This window comes from Scomber japonicus, chromosome 14, assembly GCF_027409825.1.
Source record: "Scomber japonicus isolate fScoJap1 chromosome 14, fScoJap1.pri, whole genome shotgun sequence".
Taxonomy (NCBI): domain Eukaryota; kingdom Metazoa; phylum Chordata; class Actinopteri; order Scombriformes; family Scombridae; genus Scomber; species Scomber japonicus.
Window position 1 is genome coordinate 14,229,563 of NC_070591.1, and position 20,057 is coordinate 14,249,619.

General features: G+C 39.8%; 1 protein-coding gene and 1 long non-coding RNA gene across 3 annotated transcripts; one reads left to right on the forward strand and one right to left on the reverse strand.

The window, feature by feature from the left end:
- Nucleotides 1–60: 60 nt before the first annotated feature.
- pibf1 (progesterone immunomodulatory binding factor 1) lies at nt 61–19,827 on the forward strand. The gene is made up of 18 exons (XM_053332934.1): nt 61–513; nt 1,457–1,557; nt 2,385–2,583; nt 2,769–2,888; nt 3,775–3,908; nt 4,411–4,519; nt 4,654–4,773; nt 4,881–4,942; nt 5,173–5,298; nt 5,454–5,552; nt 10,546–10,711; nt 11,884–12,034; nt 12,413–12,503; nt 13,295–13,397; nt 15,318–15,448; nt 17,287–17,371; nt 19,256–19,435; nt 19,661–19,827. The coding sequence occupies exons 1-18, from the start codon at nt 247–249 to the stop codon at nt 19,712–19,714; spliced, it is 2,298 nt and encodes a 765-aa protein (XP_053188909.1). The 5' UTR covers nt 61–246; the 3' UTR covers nt 19,715–19,827.
- Nucleotides 11,853–14,064, reverse strand: LOC128372773 (uncharacterized). Of its 2 annotated transcripts, none has more exons than XR_008322915.1 (3): nt 13,751–14,064; nt 13,302–13,389; nt 11,853–12,025 (listed from the first exon to the last, which is right to left on the reverse strand). It is a non-coding gene; the product is annotated as an uncharacterized LOC128372773 (long non-coding RNA). The 2 variants fall into 2 exon arrangements; XR_008322916.1 differs by having other exon boundaries at nt 12,007–12,028.
- Nucleotides 19,828–20,057: the final 230 nt, after the last annotated feature.

Consider the following 20,057-nt stretch of genomic DNA (forward strand, 5'->3'; position numbering starts at 1 on the left):
CTCCCGGATATTACTCGGTATTTGGATTTATGTCATATGTTATAAATTATGAGTACATTCGTAATTAGTTTCAAACGTTATTACTAGTTAGGAGTAGTGCTTGGTCGGTGCGAACTACCGTCTAGCTACTCACATATCGCGATGTAACCTTAATTGTCTAATCTCACTTAATCTCTGCTGAAGTAAAGTCACAGATTGAGAAAGAAGACACAAAGTCAGAGCGGTCAGAGTCCATACTGCACCAAGATGCCTCCTAAGAAGCAGCACCTGAAGCCGACAGCAGCCAACATCTCCAGCTCCCTGGACCTGGAGTCGGAGGACATCAGCCTGGAGACCACGGTGCCGACCACCGAGGATGTGTCCTCGTCCGACGAGCAGCGGGACGGCTCCCAGAAGGTGACCCGCCAGCTGATCGAGAGGAAGGAGCTGCTGCAAAGCGTCCAGCTGCTGAAAATTGATCTCTCTCGGAAGAACCTGATTATAGACAACATGAAGGCAGACTATCTGACCAAGGTATGATGAGTGATGCTGTTGTCAGAGGAGATATGGACAGTGTGTGTATGTGGCTATGTTGGTGTAACTTAGCCTCAGGTTGTGCCTCATACATTTACATTTAGATAAGATAAGGTTCATTTATTATCATTGCATAAGAACATATACAACGATATTTGGTTTGGCGGTCTTCCTCATTCATCAGCAGCAGCTCAATAGAAATTTAAAAAAAAATTAATTAATTAATTAATAACTTGGAATGCAGTGCCAAGTCAATCAAGCAGTAAAACCAAAGTCAATAAAATCAATCTGTAAAATCATAAGTCAATAAGATCAATCAATAATCAATAGGTATTTACAGTACTAAATAATAATAAGATTTTAACAGGGTTCCCATGGTCATGAAATTCCTGCAAAAGTTATGAGATTAGAAAAACTGTTGTCCAGGCCTGGAAATGGTTTGGAATTAGGTGAATGTTTTGGAAAAGTTTTGAGTAGGGATGGCTGATCTGATATCAAAGATAGCAGATATAAGACAGGCTGCATGAACTTGGACCTTCCACTTTAACCATGTCAAAACTCAGTAGATTCATTTAATATGAATATACTAATAATCAACTTCTATACTTTTAGCTTTTTAATATCTTCTAATATGTGATCTGGGGCCAAACGCTTCCTTTGGATGTAATTATAAAATGTCAAAACACCTGTTAAAAGGCAAGAAATCACATCTACGCTGTTAAAATTTGTCTGGGGGAGGACCCTTTGTTAAACCTTTGTTAAACTACTTAAATTAAGTCATGTAAATGGGGTAAAATATTATGGAAAAGTTTTGAAAATTCAATGGTAACAATGTGCGGGAACCCTGATTCTCTTTGTGGCAGATGTATTGATATGCTGCACAGGAGGCATGTAGCCCCCCAGCCCTGTAATTGTTTCCTTATGTGTGTGTTTTGTACATCAGATTGAGGAGCTGGAGGAGAGGCTGAATGATGCTCTACATCAGAAACAACTGCTGACGCTGAGACTGGACAACCAGCTGAAACTAGCTCAGGATGACAACAGGTGAGGATGATGGAGGTTGTAGTGGAAAAGTAGTCTCAATGTTTCTTTATGTGTTGTTGTTGTTGTTTGTTTATAGATTATAGATTATAGATTTTATATGAATTTTGCTTATCTGATTACTGTTTATTTTCCCTTAGTCCAATCTGGTTTAGAGATTTTTTTTATTGTTGTAATATTACATGACTAATATCGCACCTGTGTAAGCCCTGGAAGTATAAATAATATCCAAAAACATTTTACATTCATCATCTGTAACTTTTAACAGGTTGAAATCAACAAATTGAGAACACACAGAACGATAGGCAGATAGTTTCAATTTGTGCAACTGGTATTGACCCTTCTCACTCATTTAACATATTATTTATTATCAAGAATTGTCGAATGAAGAAGTACCTCAACCCCATCAAATTTACACTGGTGGTCTTGTAACTCTTAACTACATGAAGGAGAAGGACCACACACAAACTTACTCATCTTCTTTATTGAAACATTATGCTGAATCAAAGTCAAACATTTCAGCTTACACATTCATCAAGGTTCAAACAAGAATAATAGATTGTAAACCACTTTTTATGTATTTTCAAACATCACACAAGGATAATTACGCCTTTAGTAAGCAATCCATTCTTTGTGTCACTTGTATTGTTACCTGTTTGCTTTGCACATTGTAGCAGCATCCTGTGGTTAAATAGAATACTACAATAGTAGAATAGTAGAATGTATGGGAAGCATGAGTAAAGTTAAAACCACAATAACTCCATCTGTATCCTGTCATTTAGCTGGTAAACACAAATATGAACTTAGCTAATAAAGAGTGTTCCCACCAGGAAGCAGCAGACTCTGCGTAAGCAGGAGATGGAGGCCATCTTGCTCAGGCAGCAGCAGCTGGAGGAGACAAATCGACAGCTGTGTGAGAAGGCAGGAGAGCTGCGCCGATCTCTCAGGGATCTGGACATCTCCCAGGACAGGTACCAGGAGCTCCGCGACCTCCCCGATGATAAAATCTCCATCCAGGAATATGTAGCTGTAAGTATGGTGGAGCTAATCAATCATTACGAAGCTGTGAAGAAATATCCTGACATGGTGACCATTTCGCTGTGTGTGTGTGTGTGTGTGTGTGTGTGTGTGTGTGTGTGTGTGTGTGTGTGTGTGTGTGTGTGTGTGTGTGTGTGTGTGTGTGTGTGTGTGTGTGTGTGTGTGTGTGTGTTTAGATGCGTTTCTATGAGGTGGTCACTCCTTTACGGGCCCAGCTGAAAGAGCTCAGTGTGAAGAGAGGCAGTTTGACTGAAGACCTGGACACACACAGAACCCAGATGAAGGCTCTGATGGAGGTACCACACACAACATCCACAAGCCTCTTCATACACACCTTTATGTTGCATTCTCACGCTGAACCTGTGTGTCGAGCATATCAGTGAACTTTTCATGTGTTTATGAGCGCATATTTTTGAGCACACTTACAATAAGTCCAAAAATATCATTCAGTGCATTTTTGCTATTTGTTTTCTTTCTTCAAACACTCACTCCCTGAGGCAGTGACTTGCATATTTAGAAAGCCACAGACATGAAGAATGTGGAGAGGTTCAAGGAGTTCAGTGACTTCTTGACTGAGTGTAAAAATGGGAAAGAGACATGATCAAAGTGTTCTTAATTGTTGCAACGTCCTCAAAAAGGTCATTTTCACCGCCTGCCGTGTCAAGAATGGTGTGATTTATGTTAAAGCCATCCAGTTCGTCTTGTCAGCAGTAGCCCTGTAGGCATAAATGACATGTTGATGACATAATGACGATGCGACAATGGGACGCGCTGAGTGCACTATCAGCATTTGGGGGGAAAATAACATGAATGAAGGCATGCGGTGCAATGATATGAAACCCCCTTAAGACAAATGAGCATTGTTTGAATGCCACGCGGTCTGCCTAAGATCTCTACATTGACTAGATGCTTCCCTTTGTTGTCACAGTATTTTTTTGTCATTTGGATGCATTCAGCAGCTTAATTGCCCATCAAAATGATCTTAAATCATTGTTCAGGTGCTGATACAGTAAGGAACACAATGTTCACTGCTTGAATAAGCTGTTAGGGAATCTGCAGGATTTGCATGACTCTTTTTAGAGAGCAAAGAGAAGTCGTGAACATTTTGTCAAAATTCAGGGTTCTCCTAATGTTTGTGGAAATTGCTCCTGAATAAATGCTGATTTTTCTGTGTGCTCACAGAGCTATGAGGAGGAGCGACGGCTGCGTACAGAGCTGGAGTTGAGGTGCCAGAGACTGACCCTAGAGCTGGCCGACACTAAACAGCAGATCCAGGAGGGGGACTACCGCCGAGATAACTACCCACACATCAAACGGTGTGTGTGACAGAAAGTGATACCATTTTAAAAGCCTTTCTGTTTGGTCCATGTCAGAAGTCAGTTTGTGTTTGTGTTGCTGTGAGAACGATTACTTTAATATTATTTGTGGTTTAGTAAAGCAGCAGTTGACTTTGTCAAGACAACAACATGTTGAGCCTCTCCAAAGTTATTATAAGTTCATCCTGACTCAGCTCAGCTCAGTAGGGAGCCATTTGGCTCATTGTTACCTCATATGTCATAGATGACAAAAGGGATGGTTGTTAGGTCAGTAAATATTTAGTGTAGACTGGTCATCATGGAAACAAAATACAAGCACATTGGGGTTGTTTTGTTTCCTTTTTTGTTATAAAAGGAAATTACCATTTTTTAAACTTTAAAATCTATTTTTTTATGAAGGCAACAAATTAAAATTAAAGAATTTTACTTTTCTATAATTTTAAGGATATGTAAGTCGTCAGGTCATATGTATACTCAGTGCTTTTAATACTGTGGTGTACAGTGAGCGTGATGACTTTGAAGCAGAGGTGAAGGAACTGAAAAGGAGATTTGAGACTCTAGACCTGACTCACACGGCACAGACCAGGGAGAGAGAAACTCTCAGCAATGAGGTGCTTCACACACACACACACACACACACACACACACACACACACACACACACACACACGTTTTGTCTTCATGTTTCACTTCAGTATACTGCACAGCTTTTTAAAATGTTGTTTTTTCTCTTCTTGTCCTGCAGGTGGTGACATTGCAGCAGTCAGTGACTCTTCTACAGAAGGACAAGGAGTACCTACACAGACAGAACATGGAGCTCAGTGTCCGCTGTGCACATGGAGAGGACCGCCTGGAGAGGCTGCAGGTTCATACAGTTGATCAGCTAGGAGGCTCATCTAATATAAATGATTCCTTTAAATAATTTGAAAAGCTTCATCTAACATGCTCTCACTGCTTGTATCTGTCATTCAGGTACAATTAGAAGACACTAAGAAGGCCAGAGAGGATGCCTATGAGAAATATGTTGCATCCAGGTTAGGTTCAGCTGTTCTTTTTTACACCAGACATTAACAATCAGACCTAATCTGTGCCAGAATTTATCAGCTTCAGACCGAACAATGGCCAGTAAAAATCACCAAATTTGAACATCTAATATTCAAACTGTCATCGAGAACATCATCCAGTCCATCTCACCTCTGCAAATTGGGAAACTGTTGTTAACACAAGTCTGTCAATATTTTTCCTTCATGTTTTTTCACTACAGAGACCACTATAAATCAGAGTATGAGACCAAGCTGAGAGAGGAGTTGGAGAACATCAGGCTGAAAACCAGTCAGGAGATAGACAACCTGCAGAGAACGTCCAGGGAGATGTATGAAAGGGAGAACAGGTACAGGTCTTGTTGGACTTAACTCTTAAGGAACTGTATGTATAAAAGTGAAAAAAACAAAAAACAGAGCAGAAGTGTGTGTGTGTGTGTGTGTGTGTGTGTGTGTGTGTGTGTGTGTGTGTGTGTGTGTGTGTGTGTGTGTGTATTTTGACCAGGAATCTGCGTGAGGCAAGAGACAATGCAGTGCTGGAGAAGGACAGAGCAGTGGCTGCAGAGAGAGACGCTCAGTCCAGATATGACCAGCTGCTTGAACAGTGAGTTTTATTATCCATGATACACAGAGAAGATACAGGTGTATTTGTTACAGGTGTGTACACAGTTTACATTATCACCAAATAACTACAAGTACTTTTGCTTTCTTTCCTCTTTCTGTTTAACCCTTACATACTGTTCCTATTCTGACTCAGAATTAGTCTCTACACCAATTCACATTCATGAATTCCCCATCAATCATTAATAAATGTTCAATTAATCTTATGGGGAAAAAAAGACATTCACAGTCACTATTTTATGGTCCAACAGAGCATTTTATAAAATATGATGAATATATGTTTTAATTTTGAAACTTTTAAAATAAACACAGGTTAAACTCGTACATTTGCATATAATAATGTGTCTGTCTGGCTAAAAGAATAATGTATAAGGTGTTTTCTTACAAATGTTAAAAGGGGTCAAATTTGACCCTGAACAGTATGTAAAAGTAAAAGGGTCATTTAAAGGGTTGGTTCACTCAAATTACAAAAGAAAAAAGCACTCAACTCTAGTGGCATCTAACCATGCAGATAGTTTTTTTTAATGTATTTATTTACTATAGATGAAGTCCTATTTACATTCATTATATGAGTACAGATTTCTGGTGACATGTATCTGAAAACTAAGGCAAATGAAACTAAACTGACCTGCATGACTAGATAAGTGTGAAAATCAGTTTTATGAATGTATATCATTTCAGTTCAGCAACATAAAAACTGCTATTTTGACTTATTTTGTATATCATAAACAGGTTTCACATTTCACCTCTGCTTCTACAACTTCTCATTACTCACATTCACTCTAATCCTTCAGCAGCTACCTGGACGACAAGTTGCACCGGTTGCTTTTATATAAGTGTATAAATGATCAAGGAGGATTTTGTCAAACAATAGCGCGTGAGCTGATATTTTAGCAAACAAAAAAATAATAGCTCTGGTGGCCTTTAAAGAGTTAATCAGTCCATCTACACCTTTTTCCAGGCGCCCTTTTAACAAGCTATATGTCAGTGAAAGTTAAGGAACTTCACCTGAGGGCAATGGAGGCCAGTTGGTACAGTTTCTTTTATGTCCTGGTTAACCATGTCATATTTTGAATTCATTCCTTATTTTTGTTGGCCAAGCAGCCAAGTTACTGAGCTTACCATGTGGGGGCGGCCAAAGTCAAACAAAGAAAGTGGAATTAATAAAGCAGGCTTCACTGTTGAGCTTGTTAGTGACTAAGTTGTGTATTACGTAAAAGGAAGCCCATATGTAGAAATCAGCTTGGATTTTTCAGTATTTCCTGAAAGTTGTGAGCTTGCTGTCATGCTGATGTGTGTGAGCCAGCGGCAGTCTGTCATTAGCACATGCTGTGGGTGCGGCAGGACTTTGGTGGCTGTGGTTTACCGGTCTCTTACTAAAGATCACATTTAATAGAGGGGTAAGAAGGTCATGTGGAAGTCAGAGTTCACTGAAGGGGTGAAAGGTCAGTTTAGTACCAACTGGTGTTTCTGGCCTGGCTGGCTGCTTCTCAGGAGTGAAATACTTTCAGCGAAGGTTTTGGGAATGTTAAGTGAGAGTGAGGATGCTTTGTATTACTGAGGAATTCTCCTTTAAATGAGGCTGATGATTTAATATCACTTGCTCTGACAGACTTTCTTCATATGTTTTCTTGGTCTTGAGAAAGCATTTTCATTGATCTAGTGACTGATTAAATGTCCTCATTCAGTGAGTCTTTGTCTCATATATAATATTTTGTCCATATATTTGTTATCGTTGATTATTAGTCATTTCCCGTTGACACTTAGATTTAGTGACTCGTGTCAGAGTTGGAAATTTATATCTTTATTCAGGCAACGATGTCTGTCTCAGTACAGCCTGAAAATATGCCTCTGGGTCATGGTTCAGCATGAAGTTTCAAATCTTCCATGGAAATTGCACCAAATATATTGTGAGCTATGCTACACACGCACACACGCACACACACACACACACACACACACACACGCACACGCACACACACGCACGCACATACACACACTTTAAGTCTGCATTTTTTAAATTATCAGTGGAGGTTTTTCAGACAGCCTCCTTAAAAACGTATCCTGATTTTGTGAGATTTTTCTGCTGTTTACATAAATGTCTGTCATCTATGAACAAATGTTCATGTCTTGTCACGCAAGACGTGTTTTCAGCATTAAAATTCATTATGTATAAAATTATGTTCCCACAATATGTCTTAATTTAGAGACATCTTCAATACTTATATTACTTCTTGCAATATTGTGTTTGCAGCTGACAGACAGACACACACACACACACACACACATACACACACACACATACATACACACACACACACATACATACATACAGCCTCAGCTGCAGCAGCAGCAATAGTGTCCCTGTCCCGGGTTACTACTACATGCCAGTCATTTCTCTAGATCCAAACCACCAGCTGTTGGTCTTTCCATACACCCACTCATGCACAGATATACACACACACAGACACACGTACACACACACACACACACACACACACACACTCTTCACTCTCCCTTGTACTTTCTGTTCGCTGCGATCACATTCCCTCTCTGTGTCGCATCACAAGCCAGCAACGACAGATGCGAGCCACAAGCCTTTAACCCCTAACCCCACGCACACCCCTATTTTTGGGGCAAAGAATGAGGCGGACAAGCTTGAAATGGCGTCAGATGATTGCAGCATGGACGGCCAGTTAGAATCTGAGCGCCCTGTTTCACAATGTTGACGAACACGGCGGTTACAGTGATTGGCTTGTCCAGGACAAAGACGAAGTATTGAGACCGGTTTTTCAGTTCTAAACTTGTAACCAAATTGCCTTAGGGAGCCCCTGAGTCAGGTGCTCTCACCTACAGTACCTGTAAATGTTTCCATTCAAATTGGCATTTGGGTTAGAGACTAGAGAAAAAGAACATGACTGACTGGAAAATTGTTAAAATTGTTTTAGGAAGGTTTTACGTCTTTCTAGATGTATCTAGATTGTAGCCACCGTTAATAAAAGAGGGCATAAAATGTCAACCATGTGTACATGTCTGTCACTGTGAGCACACGGCTCAGGCCAGCGCTCTATGGATGATGAAATCCTATCAGGTCAGCTGTAATCGAGAGTTATTAATATTATCCAACCAACCTTCATGGCTTGATAGAGTCTGTGCAAGCTTGAAAGCTGTCTGAGGAAGAACACGGGGCTCGAAAAATGTTGCCTCTCTTTTTTTTACTTTTAGGGCTACAACAAATTATTTTCATGATCAGTTAATGTGTTGATTCTTTTTTGGTCCATAACATTTGTGAAAATAATTTAACTGCCCTTTATATTTATGCACAGCAAAAAAGTGATTCTTCTTCAATTTGCTTGTTTTATCAGACAAACAGTCCAAAAGCCAAAGATACTCCATTTAAAATGATGTATAACATGTTAGAAAAACTGGAATAAACAAACCTTTGACGTGTTTTTGCCAAGTCAATGATTTATCTTTTACCAATTTGGCGTGCCACATATGTTTATCTTATTCTCTGGCAGTGTTTTAGGTTTTCCTCTTTTGAAAGCAAGGTGCCTCTAACTGTCTTCATGTTGTGTGCGAGCTTGCCCGTTCAAATATGACCAGACTATATAGCGCTGAAAAGTAAAACTGTAGAATATGTTCTGTCTCTTTGTTCTTTTCTAATTACTAAACACTTAAGTGGGAACACCTCTCTGGCTGCCAGCTAAAATCATGGCAGATCAAACAAGACCAGACAATGCTGCTAGCGCCATTGAGAAATACTCTTCTATAACCAAATGATTTAGGACTTGGCTTTCCTGCTCGGTGACTTCGTGTTACGCTGTAGTTGCCAACCATTGAAGTGCCCCTTAACGCTTTGAACACAGAAACTCATAAATTGTCATCATTGTGCGGGGGCATGCAACAACTGCTTGCAACAACCAGTGCCAGTTTCCAATGAAATGTGTCATTAAGCATCACCTTATGTAATTGTATCTACATAAAGGAAGACATCATTTCATTTGTGTGAAACCACCAGACATGCCCGAGCCCAACCAGAGTTCATCCTAACCGCTTTATGGTTTTGTCATGTTCACGTGATCTGTGTGCACCAACACACGAGGGCTGCCTCCTGAAGGTCGATGAGTCAAATCATCTGTTCGAGACGTCTCAGTTGACTGAGATTCTTAAAGTCCAGCAGTCTTTTTTATTTTTTTTATTTTTTTAAATCAGTCAATAACAGTGTAAAACAGATAGAAAGAATTACATTTCAATGAGGAATTATAAATAAATGATTTTTTTTTTAAATTATTATTCAAGGTGAACAATGTTTTGCCATACTGTTTTTATTCATCTAAAAAAAATCTAAAACCTATCTTAAATAATTTAATTTGTCAATTTATTCTTGTTAAGATTTATTTATTGTTTTTTTTAATGTTTAAGGAGAAATAAAGAAGTAGATCCATCCTGTTGAAGAAGAGACGCCAGTTATTTCATAGCGGGCAATGCTCATTTTGTATTCATTTACACATTTTTTGTCTTTTAAAGTGACATTAAAAAAATAAAAAATTAAACAGAAATACATGTGTGCTGCCTCATCTCATCTCGTCTCATTATTCTGACATATCCATATGGTAGCTCAACATTATTCAAATAGGCCACGAGTCAAACCTTGCATCATATGCAGCTGTCTTTTACTGATTTTTAAATGGGAGAGAGTCATGGGAAATATGTTCCCATGACTCTGCTGCATTTGACTATGTTAATGTGGTCGAAGTTGTCACTGAAACTCATGCCTATGGATTTTCTGCCTGCCAGATAGTCTGTAGCGAATAGTTGAATCTTTGTATTGAACAGCCAAAATACTGAGTCGGCTTACACCCCTACAAAACACATTATCTCACTTTTTGAGTACACTTGTCCCCGTTCATATTTAGTAGCTGTGTGTGTGTCTAAATCTACACTCTGGTCTATGTGTGTCTCCGTCTACGTAGGTTTCGTCAGCTCCAACTGGGCACCGACAGCCGGGTAGCAGAATTGTCCAACCAGGCCAAGCTGTACTCCTTCGAAGCCGAGCGTGCTCAGATGGTCAAGGAGGAGACGGCCAAGGCCCTGGCCCAGTGCCAGGTGGAGTGTGAGAAACAGCAGAAGAAACTGGAGGTACTCTAAACACTGACAGAAAAAAGTAGAAAATGTTTTATTGATTGCATTACAGTAGTTTACCCAGTCATAGTTTTATCATAATTATATCATTATCTGTGCCTGCCTCCTCTCAGGATTTCATTTCAGCCAATGAAAGTTACTCCTTGGTAACTTCTTCTCCGCGTTATCAACAATTTCAACAGTCAGAAATAATCAATAGAAAAATAAAATAAATAGAAAAACAAATTGACATATAATGTAAGTCCTTAGCATGTTGTCTAGTTGGACACATGGCACAAAGTGGCTGTTGAACATGCTCACAGAGTGACCTACTGGCACATTATGTTCACACTGGGAAAAATGTATTTCATTTATTTATCATGGTGACATTGTTGGCATAGTTAATTTAACAGTGACAGTATTCAGTGCTTGAGCCTGATGTTCTTCTGTTGTCCAGACGCAGTTGTTGGCTCTAAACTTGGAGCAAATTTAGCTGCACTTGATATGTTAAAACTTTCACTTATGTTGTAAAAAGACATTTGTATGAAAAATTCTAGTTACCGACTCTTCTCAGCACTTGTGAATCAATTCAATGAAAGTCTTAAGGATCTCTCTTCATTAATATTGTGAAAGTGAAAAAAGACAGAAAAATGAAACTTTACTTCCTACATCACACAAATGAATTTTGGCAAAAGTGCAAAACTGTTGCTCAAATCAGTGTTGTGTTCATTTAGGGAGGCGTCCACCATCCATACTCCTTAAAGATTAATTGTTTTTCTCAGGAATATGTCAGTCCGGTGGCTCCATTCTTATCTCAACACATGTATACAAGATGTTAATTGGGTGCAAGTTGTTCTTGATGTCTGGATGCACCTAAACTTCTATACCTCTCAACCCTGTCCTGCTTGCCAGAGGGACATAGTGTATGTGCATTGTTTAATGATGTGTTGCACATAATCTGTGTTAATAAATATATTACAGCCCTAATACTATAAAAATAAATGTAACAATGTAGAGAGTAATCAGGGGAAAAATAGAGTACATTTGTGAAGATATGAACTTACAGAATGTAACAATTGCATTTATTTAATTTAATTATTTATTGCATTGACTTCTCAGCAAGATATTCATGTACAACAGTGCTGAAAGTTCCCTCATTTCACTTTCTCTCCTCTCCTCTTGTCCCTCAGCTCCTGACCCAGGAGTTTTACAGGCTGCAGACGTCATCAGAGAAGCGGGCGACGGAGCTGCAAGCTCAGAATGCCGAGCAGGCGTCTCGGCTGGAAACGTATGAAAAGCTGGAGCAAGAGCTGGACCAAGTCACCATGCAGGCTGCTGAAAGTAAAGAACACAGCATTAGCCCTGCATCACATTACACACATTACTGTGAAGTCAAAAAGATTAAAGCACAGACAAACGGACACTGATTGCTTTCAAATGCACTGAACAAAGGCCTGACATCAGAGAATTTATGTAATAAAATTGACTGATAGCATTGTAGCGGATTAAGATGGGGACAATTACGGAAAAATCAGCAAATGCTATTGTGGCTGTGTAATGGAAGGCCTTGTGAGAGTTGAGCAATAGCATTTTACTGCAGGCTATGTCCAGTAGATTTACAAAAGCCTCATACAAAAGCAGGACTAATAAAAACAGCCACACGTTGACACATGGTTGTGAAAGTGTTCCTGTGAGTAAATAGACTGTTTCTGTTGCCAGTTGAGGATGAAGAAGAAGCAGAGAGAGTTTTATTCTCATATGGCTACGGAGCCAATGTCCCCACAACAGCCAAAAGAAGACTTAAACAAAGGTATGTCACACGATGCACATCAAACACTGGAATTTGTTCACATTGCTACTAAATATATTGTATTAATTAAGAAAGCAGCCGGCTAATGTACAATAGATTGATTTAAATTGATATGTTGGTGTAGTGATATGTTGATATGTTGAATTTACTAAATATCAGATAATCCTTCCTGTCCCCAGCTCATATCTTTATTTAGGTTCAGCATTTCTTACAAAAATGCATCTAGAAGGTCTAAGAAACATTTTTAATGGATTTTCTGCCCCATTAAACATTGGCAAAGCCTTTTTTTTGAACACGTATTTGGCTTTTTCTGTTGTATATCTGACGAAGTAGCTGCTTGAGGAGTGTTTGCTTTAGTTTTAAACCTCACTTGCTGTAAGCACAGGTTTTCCCAAATCAATCAGAACAGAAATGTTAAGCATTACAAATGTAATATCTGCATTTCTGCTCCTTCTCCTCATATATTTGGTGAATCTTCACCTTTTACAGTGTAATACTACCATTAGCTGCATTACTGCCCTCTGCAATAGGATAAAATTGTAGCCAGTGTTGTTGCATTTATTTTGTTGGCGACTCACGCTGGAGTTTAGGGACATGTTCAGTCTAGTTTTGCCTCCAAAATGCCAACAATTGACAACAAAAGTATTCATGTTCAGCCAAAAATCAGAAGTTCATCTCAACTGTTATGGTTAAATAAACTGTAAGGTCAACTCAGAAATACAAACTCGTGTAAACTCGTTGATGGTGTTTTACTAAATTTCCAAATATGTGTTTATGCGGCTGTTGCACAGCGTTCACCTGGCCCGCAGGGTGCTGCAGCTGGAGAGGCAGAACACATCACTGAGGAGAGACCTGGAGAGATTCAAGTCCCAAACAGGACAGATATCTGAAGAGGTAAACACACACACACACACACACACACACACACACACACACACACACACACACACACACAGCTCCATGAGTGTGCCTACCTGGCAACAATCTTTAATGGGATAAAGTTAAATTTAATGTTAAATTTGTTTTTTTAAGTCAAAGCACTGCAAGTCCCGACCTGAAACACACGCTTGTCTTCACACCATCACAAATCTCTTAATGTTTTATTATTATGGTCATTCCACAGTCTCTATCGGAGCTGTAATGATTTATTTCAACTGGCTTTCATCTCGTGCTCTCTGATGGCGTAACAGATTATTATCACATAGCCAAGCTAGTGCAAGCAAGTGGCTTCTTTCTCATTCATTTACCTTCTCACACCATCGCACGGCACCCCATTGTTGTGAGAGCCCTTCTGATTGCTCTCTTACAGACTGAGCAGTCGGGACATCACGCAAATCTGCGGTGGCTTTTCTCTCTCTGTTGGGGAAAAAATGCAATAAAACTAAAAAAGGAACTGCAGCAGCTTGCAGGGTTTGAAATAAATCATTAAACACACTTCAGGACTCTTAGGTGAGCGTGTCCACTGTTGTTTTTGATTGGGTTTTTTTAGTCCAAGTTTAACAATTGACCTGCCAAATATCTGAGTCTGCCTTTAAAGCGATTTCAAGAAAATGACAGGTTGTTTAATGAGAGCAGCAGACCTTACATGAGAAGAGTGATAAGTTAGAGTCTCACTACCTGTCACACTTGTTGACACAGAGGTAAACAGTGCCAAAAATTGTGACAGCCATGCTCTTTACCCTCCCAACAACTAACTGCACCAATCATTGTGGCTTTTGTTGTGTTTGGCATGCACCGTGCGTGTGTGTGTGTGTGTGTGTGTCTATGTATGTGTGTGTGTGTGTGTGTGTAGCGCTGAGACTTTAATTTTGGGTGTGTGCATTTTGTCTGTGCGTGACTGTGTGCGAAGTCAGTCACGTGTCTGCTACTCGTGCTCCGATGTGAAAATCATCCAGTGAGTTTTGAAATCACAGAGAATGACAGCTCTGACAGCCAGTGTGTGCTTACTTTCCCCCCACCACCACCACCACCATTATAATCTGAGCGAGAGGAGGGATTGTGCAATCCAGAATTGAGAGGCAAGGCAGATTTGTGACTAAATAAACCAGCCATTCATCTGTCAGCTGTGATTGACCGGCACTCGTCGGGAATACCTCATGATTCATCAACTATGAAAGCAAAGTGTGAAAAACTACATTTCCTTTTCACTAGAAAGGGCAAGGGCGTTAACCACTTAACCACCCACACAGTTGCCCTGACTAACTAACTATTGTCCTGACCATCCCTCCCAGTTCTTCTCACAACTGACTGGCTGTAAAAGTGGTTTAATGTGTAACAACTTTAACTTTATCTATTGTTTCCCAGATTTTAAACTTGATACTGGTATTGGTATTTATTGTAACAGCATATCTGGAGTCAGATCAGAACAATATAGGGCAAGAAATTGGTTGTTAAGATTGTGGTTCCACTTTATGCCTCTCATCTAAAAAGGAGAATTAGATACGCCTTCATAAAATCTCACATTTATTGGCACTCAAGCCAGCTTTGATGACATTAGAGATAAGGAAACCATGGCGGATGTAGCTTTGATTCATTCAAAAAAAAAAGAAAAAAAAAAAAGTATATGTAAAAAAACTGCACAATGTAATTTCACGTCATTATCATGGTGACGTTGAACTACAGTTTAATTCTTGTTGCGGCATCATACAGGACTCTCTAAAGTTCACAGTTGTGCAGCACATGTGAAAAAAATGCAGAGCTGAGTCTCAAGTGTATTATTTAGTCAAGACAAACAAAAGAATCCAGTTTGACCCTGATTTGTTTGCGTAGAGTAATTTTTTCCATAGTTGTAATTATAAATGTGATGCTCCTCAGTTGTTGGCAGCCAACCAACTGCTACAGCAGACGCAGCAGCCGTATCGCTACCTGATCGAGACCGTGAGAAAAAGAGACACAGAGATCAGCGCACTAAAGGAACGCATCACCTCGCTTGAGGACGATGTCAGGTACACACATGCACACACACACACACACACACACACACACACACACACACACACACACACACACACACACACATACACATACACACAGAAACACACATCCACTAACTGAACTGAAAGAAAGTCAACATATCTTAATTGAAGTCCTCCACCTCCGTCTTGCTTGCCAAACCCTTCCTTTGTTTATTTTATATGTTACATTTTGATCTTTTAATGTACTCATTGTGGCATCTGGCCATACGTCCCACCCTTTGGTGTCTCTGCTTTATCTCTCTTTGTCTCCCTCCGTCCCTCTCACACACCTCGCTCGCCGTGTCTGTGTGTAAACCTGTATGTGTGCATGTCAGCACCCCATAAGTAAGTGTTTGACACCAGCAAACCTTTGGCGCTGACCCGAATCCCCTTTGTCCCCCACTTTCTATTTTAAACCTGAGAAATATGCAAACTAACACACTGCAGGTTTCTCTCACTGTTCTCTATCACCAAGCGCTCACCTGGGGTGAGCTGCAGACAGGGGAAAAATCCTTTAAAAATGCTCTAAAGCTTATCAAACCCCCCTGACTGACAGAGGTATTAAGATATTCCTCTGTGTGTGAAGAGAGACACAGTTCACAGGAGATTCTCACTTCATGTGCTCCAGTCTCCATCTTTAGTTTTACTACGTCTATGATTTATTAATTGAATTCACAGTTTGGCAGGTTTTATTAAAAACTCTCTAAGGTCAAATCAGCCAACAGCTGTGTCTCAGCAGAGGCAGAACTCAAGACTCATAAGTTTAAACCTCTTTTTTTTTTTTTCACAGTTGTCAGTGATAGGTAGTGAGGCTACCAACCTGTTATTGCAAGATTCTGATTTGCCTAAAAGTGCCCCCATTACAGGCTGCTGCTTGTACGTTTCACAGCCTCAGGAAATAATTGGACAGAACTGTTGAAAACCTGGGTTTTTCTCACAAGGTAAAAGGCCAATAAACTTCTTCAACAAACTTCCCAGATGACTGAGCTCATTTTGACAAATCTCTGACTCTTATATGTGTAATTTATGGTTTGGATTTTTACAATACTTTTACCTAATCTGACCCCACCTTAAAATGAAATAAAATGTGTTGTAATTTTAATTCATTAATGCATTTCTAATCTTAATCTACTGGATCTTAATGATTTTATACTCATGATAAATACTTATAGCACCAATAAAACATTCACTAATAGGCTTATAGTCCAGGATTTTTTGTTTTGCTTTTTCTTAAACCATACTTGAGTACACAGTCGCGTAAATGAAGCAAAGTTCAAATTAGTAAGCACACCCGCCCTTTAACACTTGATCCTGTGTTGACCCTAACCTGGCCCCACCCTTAAGGAAAAATAAAACACATTCTAATAAAAAATGGACTAAATACAGTATACTATGTTATATTATGCTGGGTTTAATATAGTATCTCATAATTCAATTGATATAAAACAATGACATTTAGGCAAAGAAACAACATATAAACTATTTGCAGCTATTGGTGACATTTGTAAGAGCCGAAAGCAAGACAACATACATAATTCATCTGAAATATATTCATGTTTTTAAGCCTGTAAGTAACTATTGTGTTAACATCATAAGTTGAAATATGTTTAGTAATGTTTTTATTAGCTCAAGATGTGATCTCTGTGCCTGCCTGCCTGCCTGCCTGCCTGCCTGTGTGTGTGTGTGTGTGTGTGTGTGTGTGTGTGTGTGTGTGTGTGTGTGTGTGTGTGTGTGTGTGTGTGTGTGTGTGTGTGTGTGTGTGTGTGTGTGTGTGTGTGTGTGTGTGTGTGTGTGTGTGTGTGTGTGTGTGTGTGTGTGTAACATCCCAGCTCTCTGAGGAAGGAACGCACCGCTCTACAACAGGTGAAGAACAATATGGCTGCTGATCTGGAGAGACTGCTCAATCATCGAGAGGTACACATGATGACAATGATGATGAAGTTGGTTGAGTTTGAAGTTAAATCGTTTCCATTCTGATGTCATGTAGATATGACAGGTACATTCATGTGGCCTCATGCAAGAACATTTTCATGTTATCTTCAAATTCTTCCTTTTTGTTTGCATGCAAGAGTGCTCCAAGTTGGATTAAAAGAAATCTCTTAACTGCCTGAACTTGTCATAAATTGTTTCTGATAAATGTCACCTGTTCATATGAAGGTGTGAATCTGTTAAATGGTGATATTAGCATAATCCACGCCCCTAACATTTCCATATAAGGCCACCTGTTACGCTCCATTTGTGGAGGAGTTTCACTCATTAAAATGTCACCAAAAATAACAATTTCACACTGCGGAGCTTCAACTGAAGTTAAGGCGTGTCAGCAGTGTGAGGAGCCAAAACAGTTTAGAAAATATTAATACAGCAATGTAGAGCAGCACTGTAGTGACAGAGACAAAGAAGGAATACTTTCATGTGAAGTTAGATGTTAAAAAAACATATTTTTTAAAGCAAAGCCCTCCGTGACTAATATGAGAGGCAGTCACAGATATTAAAAGAGAAAATATTACAGTATGAGACGTTACACTGTCAGCTGCAACACAAGATGACTGGACAGAGACCTGCAGCGAGGGAGCGGCTGCCAGAATAAAAGAAGTTTCCAACAACTAATGAAATGAAGAAGTTGCCATGCCAAAATATGCCAATAAAACTCATAACATCTAAAAACCCTCCTGGTAAATTGGCAGCTATGATGATAATGTGATAAACAGGGTATTAGTTTTCTACTTTGGTATCAGGTTAAGATATTATGATTCTTAGTCAAACAAGTGTTTACCCCTTTTGAGGTAAGACGGAGAATGTCTGTTCAGGACTTGTGCGGCAGGTCCGACACACTTGGAAAGTCTGTTAGTACCTAAGAAAAAATCCTAAGAATGAGAAAATTTACTATTTTCGAAAATCCCTCCTACATGGCTTTCAAGAATGAATCTGTTTGAGTGGGTCTTGCATGAGGCCCAATGTTTCCTATGCTGTACTGAGCTATTTCAAATTTTTGAGCTGCCTTTGAAAATAAGGATTTACTAGTGAAATCACCCCATCGCAGCACGTGACCATCACCTCAGTTTGACAGAGTAGTGCTGCTGATGCTGGGACTGTTAGCCCGCTACCCCGCTGTAAACCGGCTTTTCATATTCACACCAGACAACTTCTTACACTGTGTCGCAATCTTTCCTTCAAGACTGTGTGCACTTGTATGTGCGTGCACGTAGGAGCGTGTCTCCCCCAGCCTGCCGTTTGCTGTATGAAGTATGTGCCCTGTCATAGACAGCTGTTCCTCCGCTTGGCTGTTTGGGATGCCACCAGGGTGCGTGTGTGCGCTGGTGTGTGTGTGTGCGTGCTCGTGCGTGTGTGTGACATGCCAGGGCTCATGTCCTCAGGGGTGATAAATAGAACCGTGAAATGGCCCGCAGTCCTCCCCTCCGCCCTGCTGCCACCCCTGCAGACCCTTGAGCTTGTTGAGCTTATTGCAAGTCGTCCCATAGTTGGTCTTTAAGAGTTCTGCTGCACCCGCCCGTGGTCCTGATCAAACATGGCGCTAGAAAGCAGCAATAAAAATTCTTAAACTCTTATTTTAAAAGAAAATGTTTCACAGAACATTGAGACATTTATTTCATGAAGGTAATAAAATCATATAAAATATTTGTGATACATTCTTTTCTTTTTTATCTCTAGTGCAAATTCAGTTGATACTTCTGGCCTTTTGGATGCTTCACTGCCAGTTGTTTCTCGTGAAGATTCCTTTTTTTTTGTTTTACTTTTGTTTTCACATCCCCATCTTTATGAACCTGTGTGATTATCCAGGAGTTGGCGGTGATGAAGCAGGTCCTGATCAGCATGAGATCCAGACAGGGAGACGCTCTAAACCTGTTGGAAACAGACAAAACCGGTATCAGGACCTCTGGCGCAAGAAAACACCAGTCCAGACATATCAACAGGACCACAGAAGAAGAGTCCCCAAACAAACCCAAACCCACTGTGTTTGTAAGTGTCTGACTTGGCAACATCCTTGCATGAGTCACCTGAACCTGTCTGGACAGAAGTTCACACAGAGGATCTCTAGAGGCTGGCCGGAGATGATACATTTTTAACATTCAGTTTTGTTTGAGCTCCCGTTGTACTGCTCTTCTAACTTTACCATAAAATGTAGCCTATTACCGTAATATGTTAACAGTAATTATATTTCCTTTCTGTTTCTTTTATTCACAGACTAATAAAGAAGCTCCCGATTGGTACCAAATGCTGAAGCAGAAACCCAAATGAGCAATCATCTGGGTTACCACGGTGCTATTGTTACTCAGGGCATTAACAATCTTAATCTTTTTATTGACACTTTTTTTAATCATTTAAACCTGTAAATTACAATTTTCATGAGATTTTAGCAACTTTTGAAATACAAGAGCAGAAACTCTTACTGGTGTCCGAGTGTTTTGTTGTTTTCGTCTTTTGTTACATGTTGTTCAGAGAGGATAAATTCCCTGAGTACTGGTCCAAAACCAGAGGTATTACCTTCCACGGGGTACACATTCCTCGCTAACTGACTGCCCAAAAATTCCTCTTTCTTGGCAGTCATCTATTTTATTAGGTCTGTCTATCATTATGTCCT

Excerpts from the sequence above, each read along its gene's own strand:
- pibf1 (XM_053332934.1), top strand. The coding sequence starts at position 247 with ATGCCTCCTAAGAAGCAGCACCTGAAGCCGACAGCAGCCAACATCTCC. Across the intron at positions 5,299-5,453 it reads ATGTATGAAAGGGAGAACAG|GAATCTGCGTGAGGCAAGAG; the intron begins GTACAGGTCTTG and ends TATTTTGACCAG. Across the intron at positions 5,553-10,545 it reads TATGACCAGCTGCTTGAACA|GTTTCGTCAGCTCCAACTGG; the intron begins GTGAGTTTTATT and ends CCGTCTACGTAG.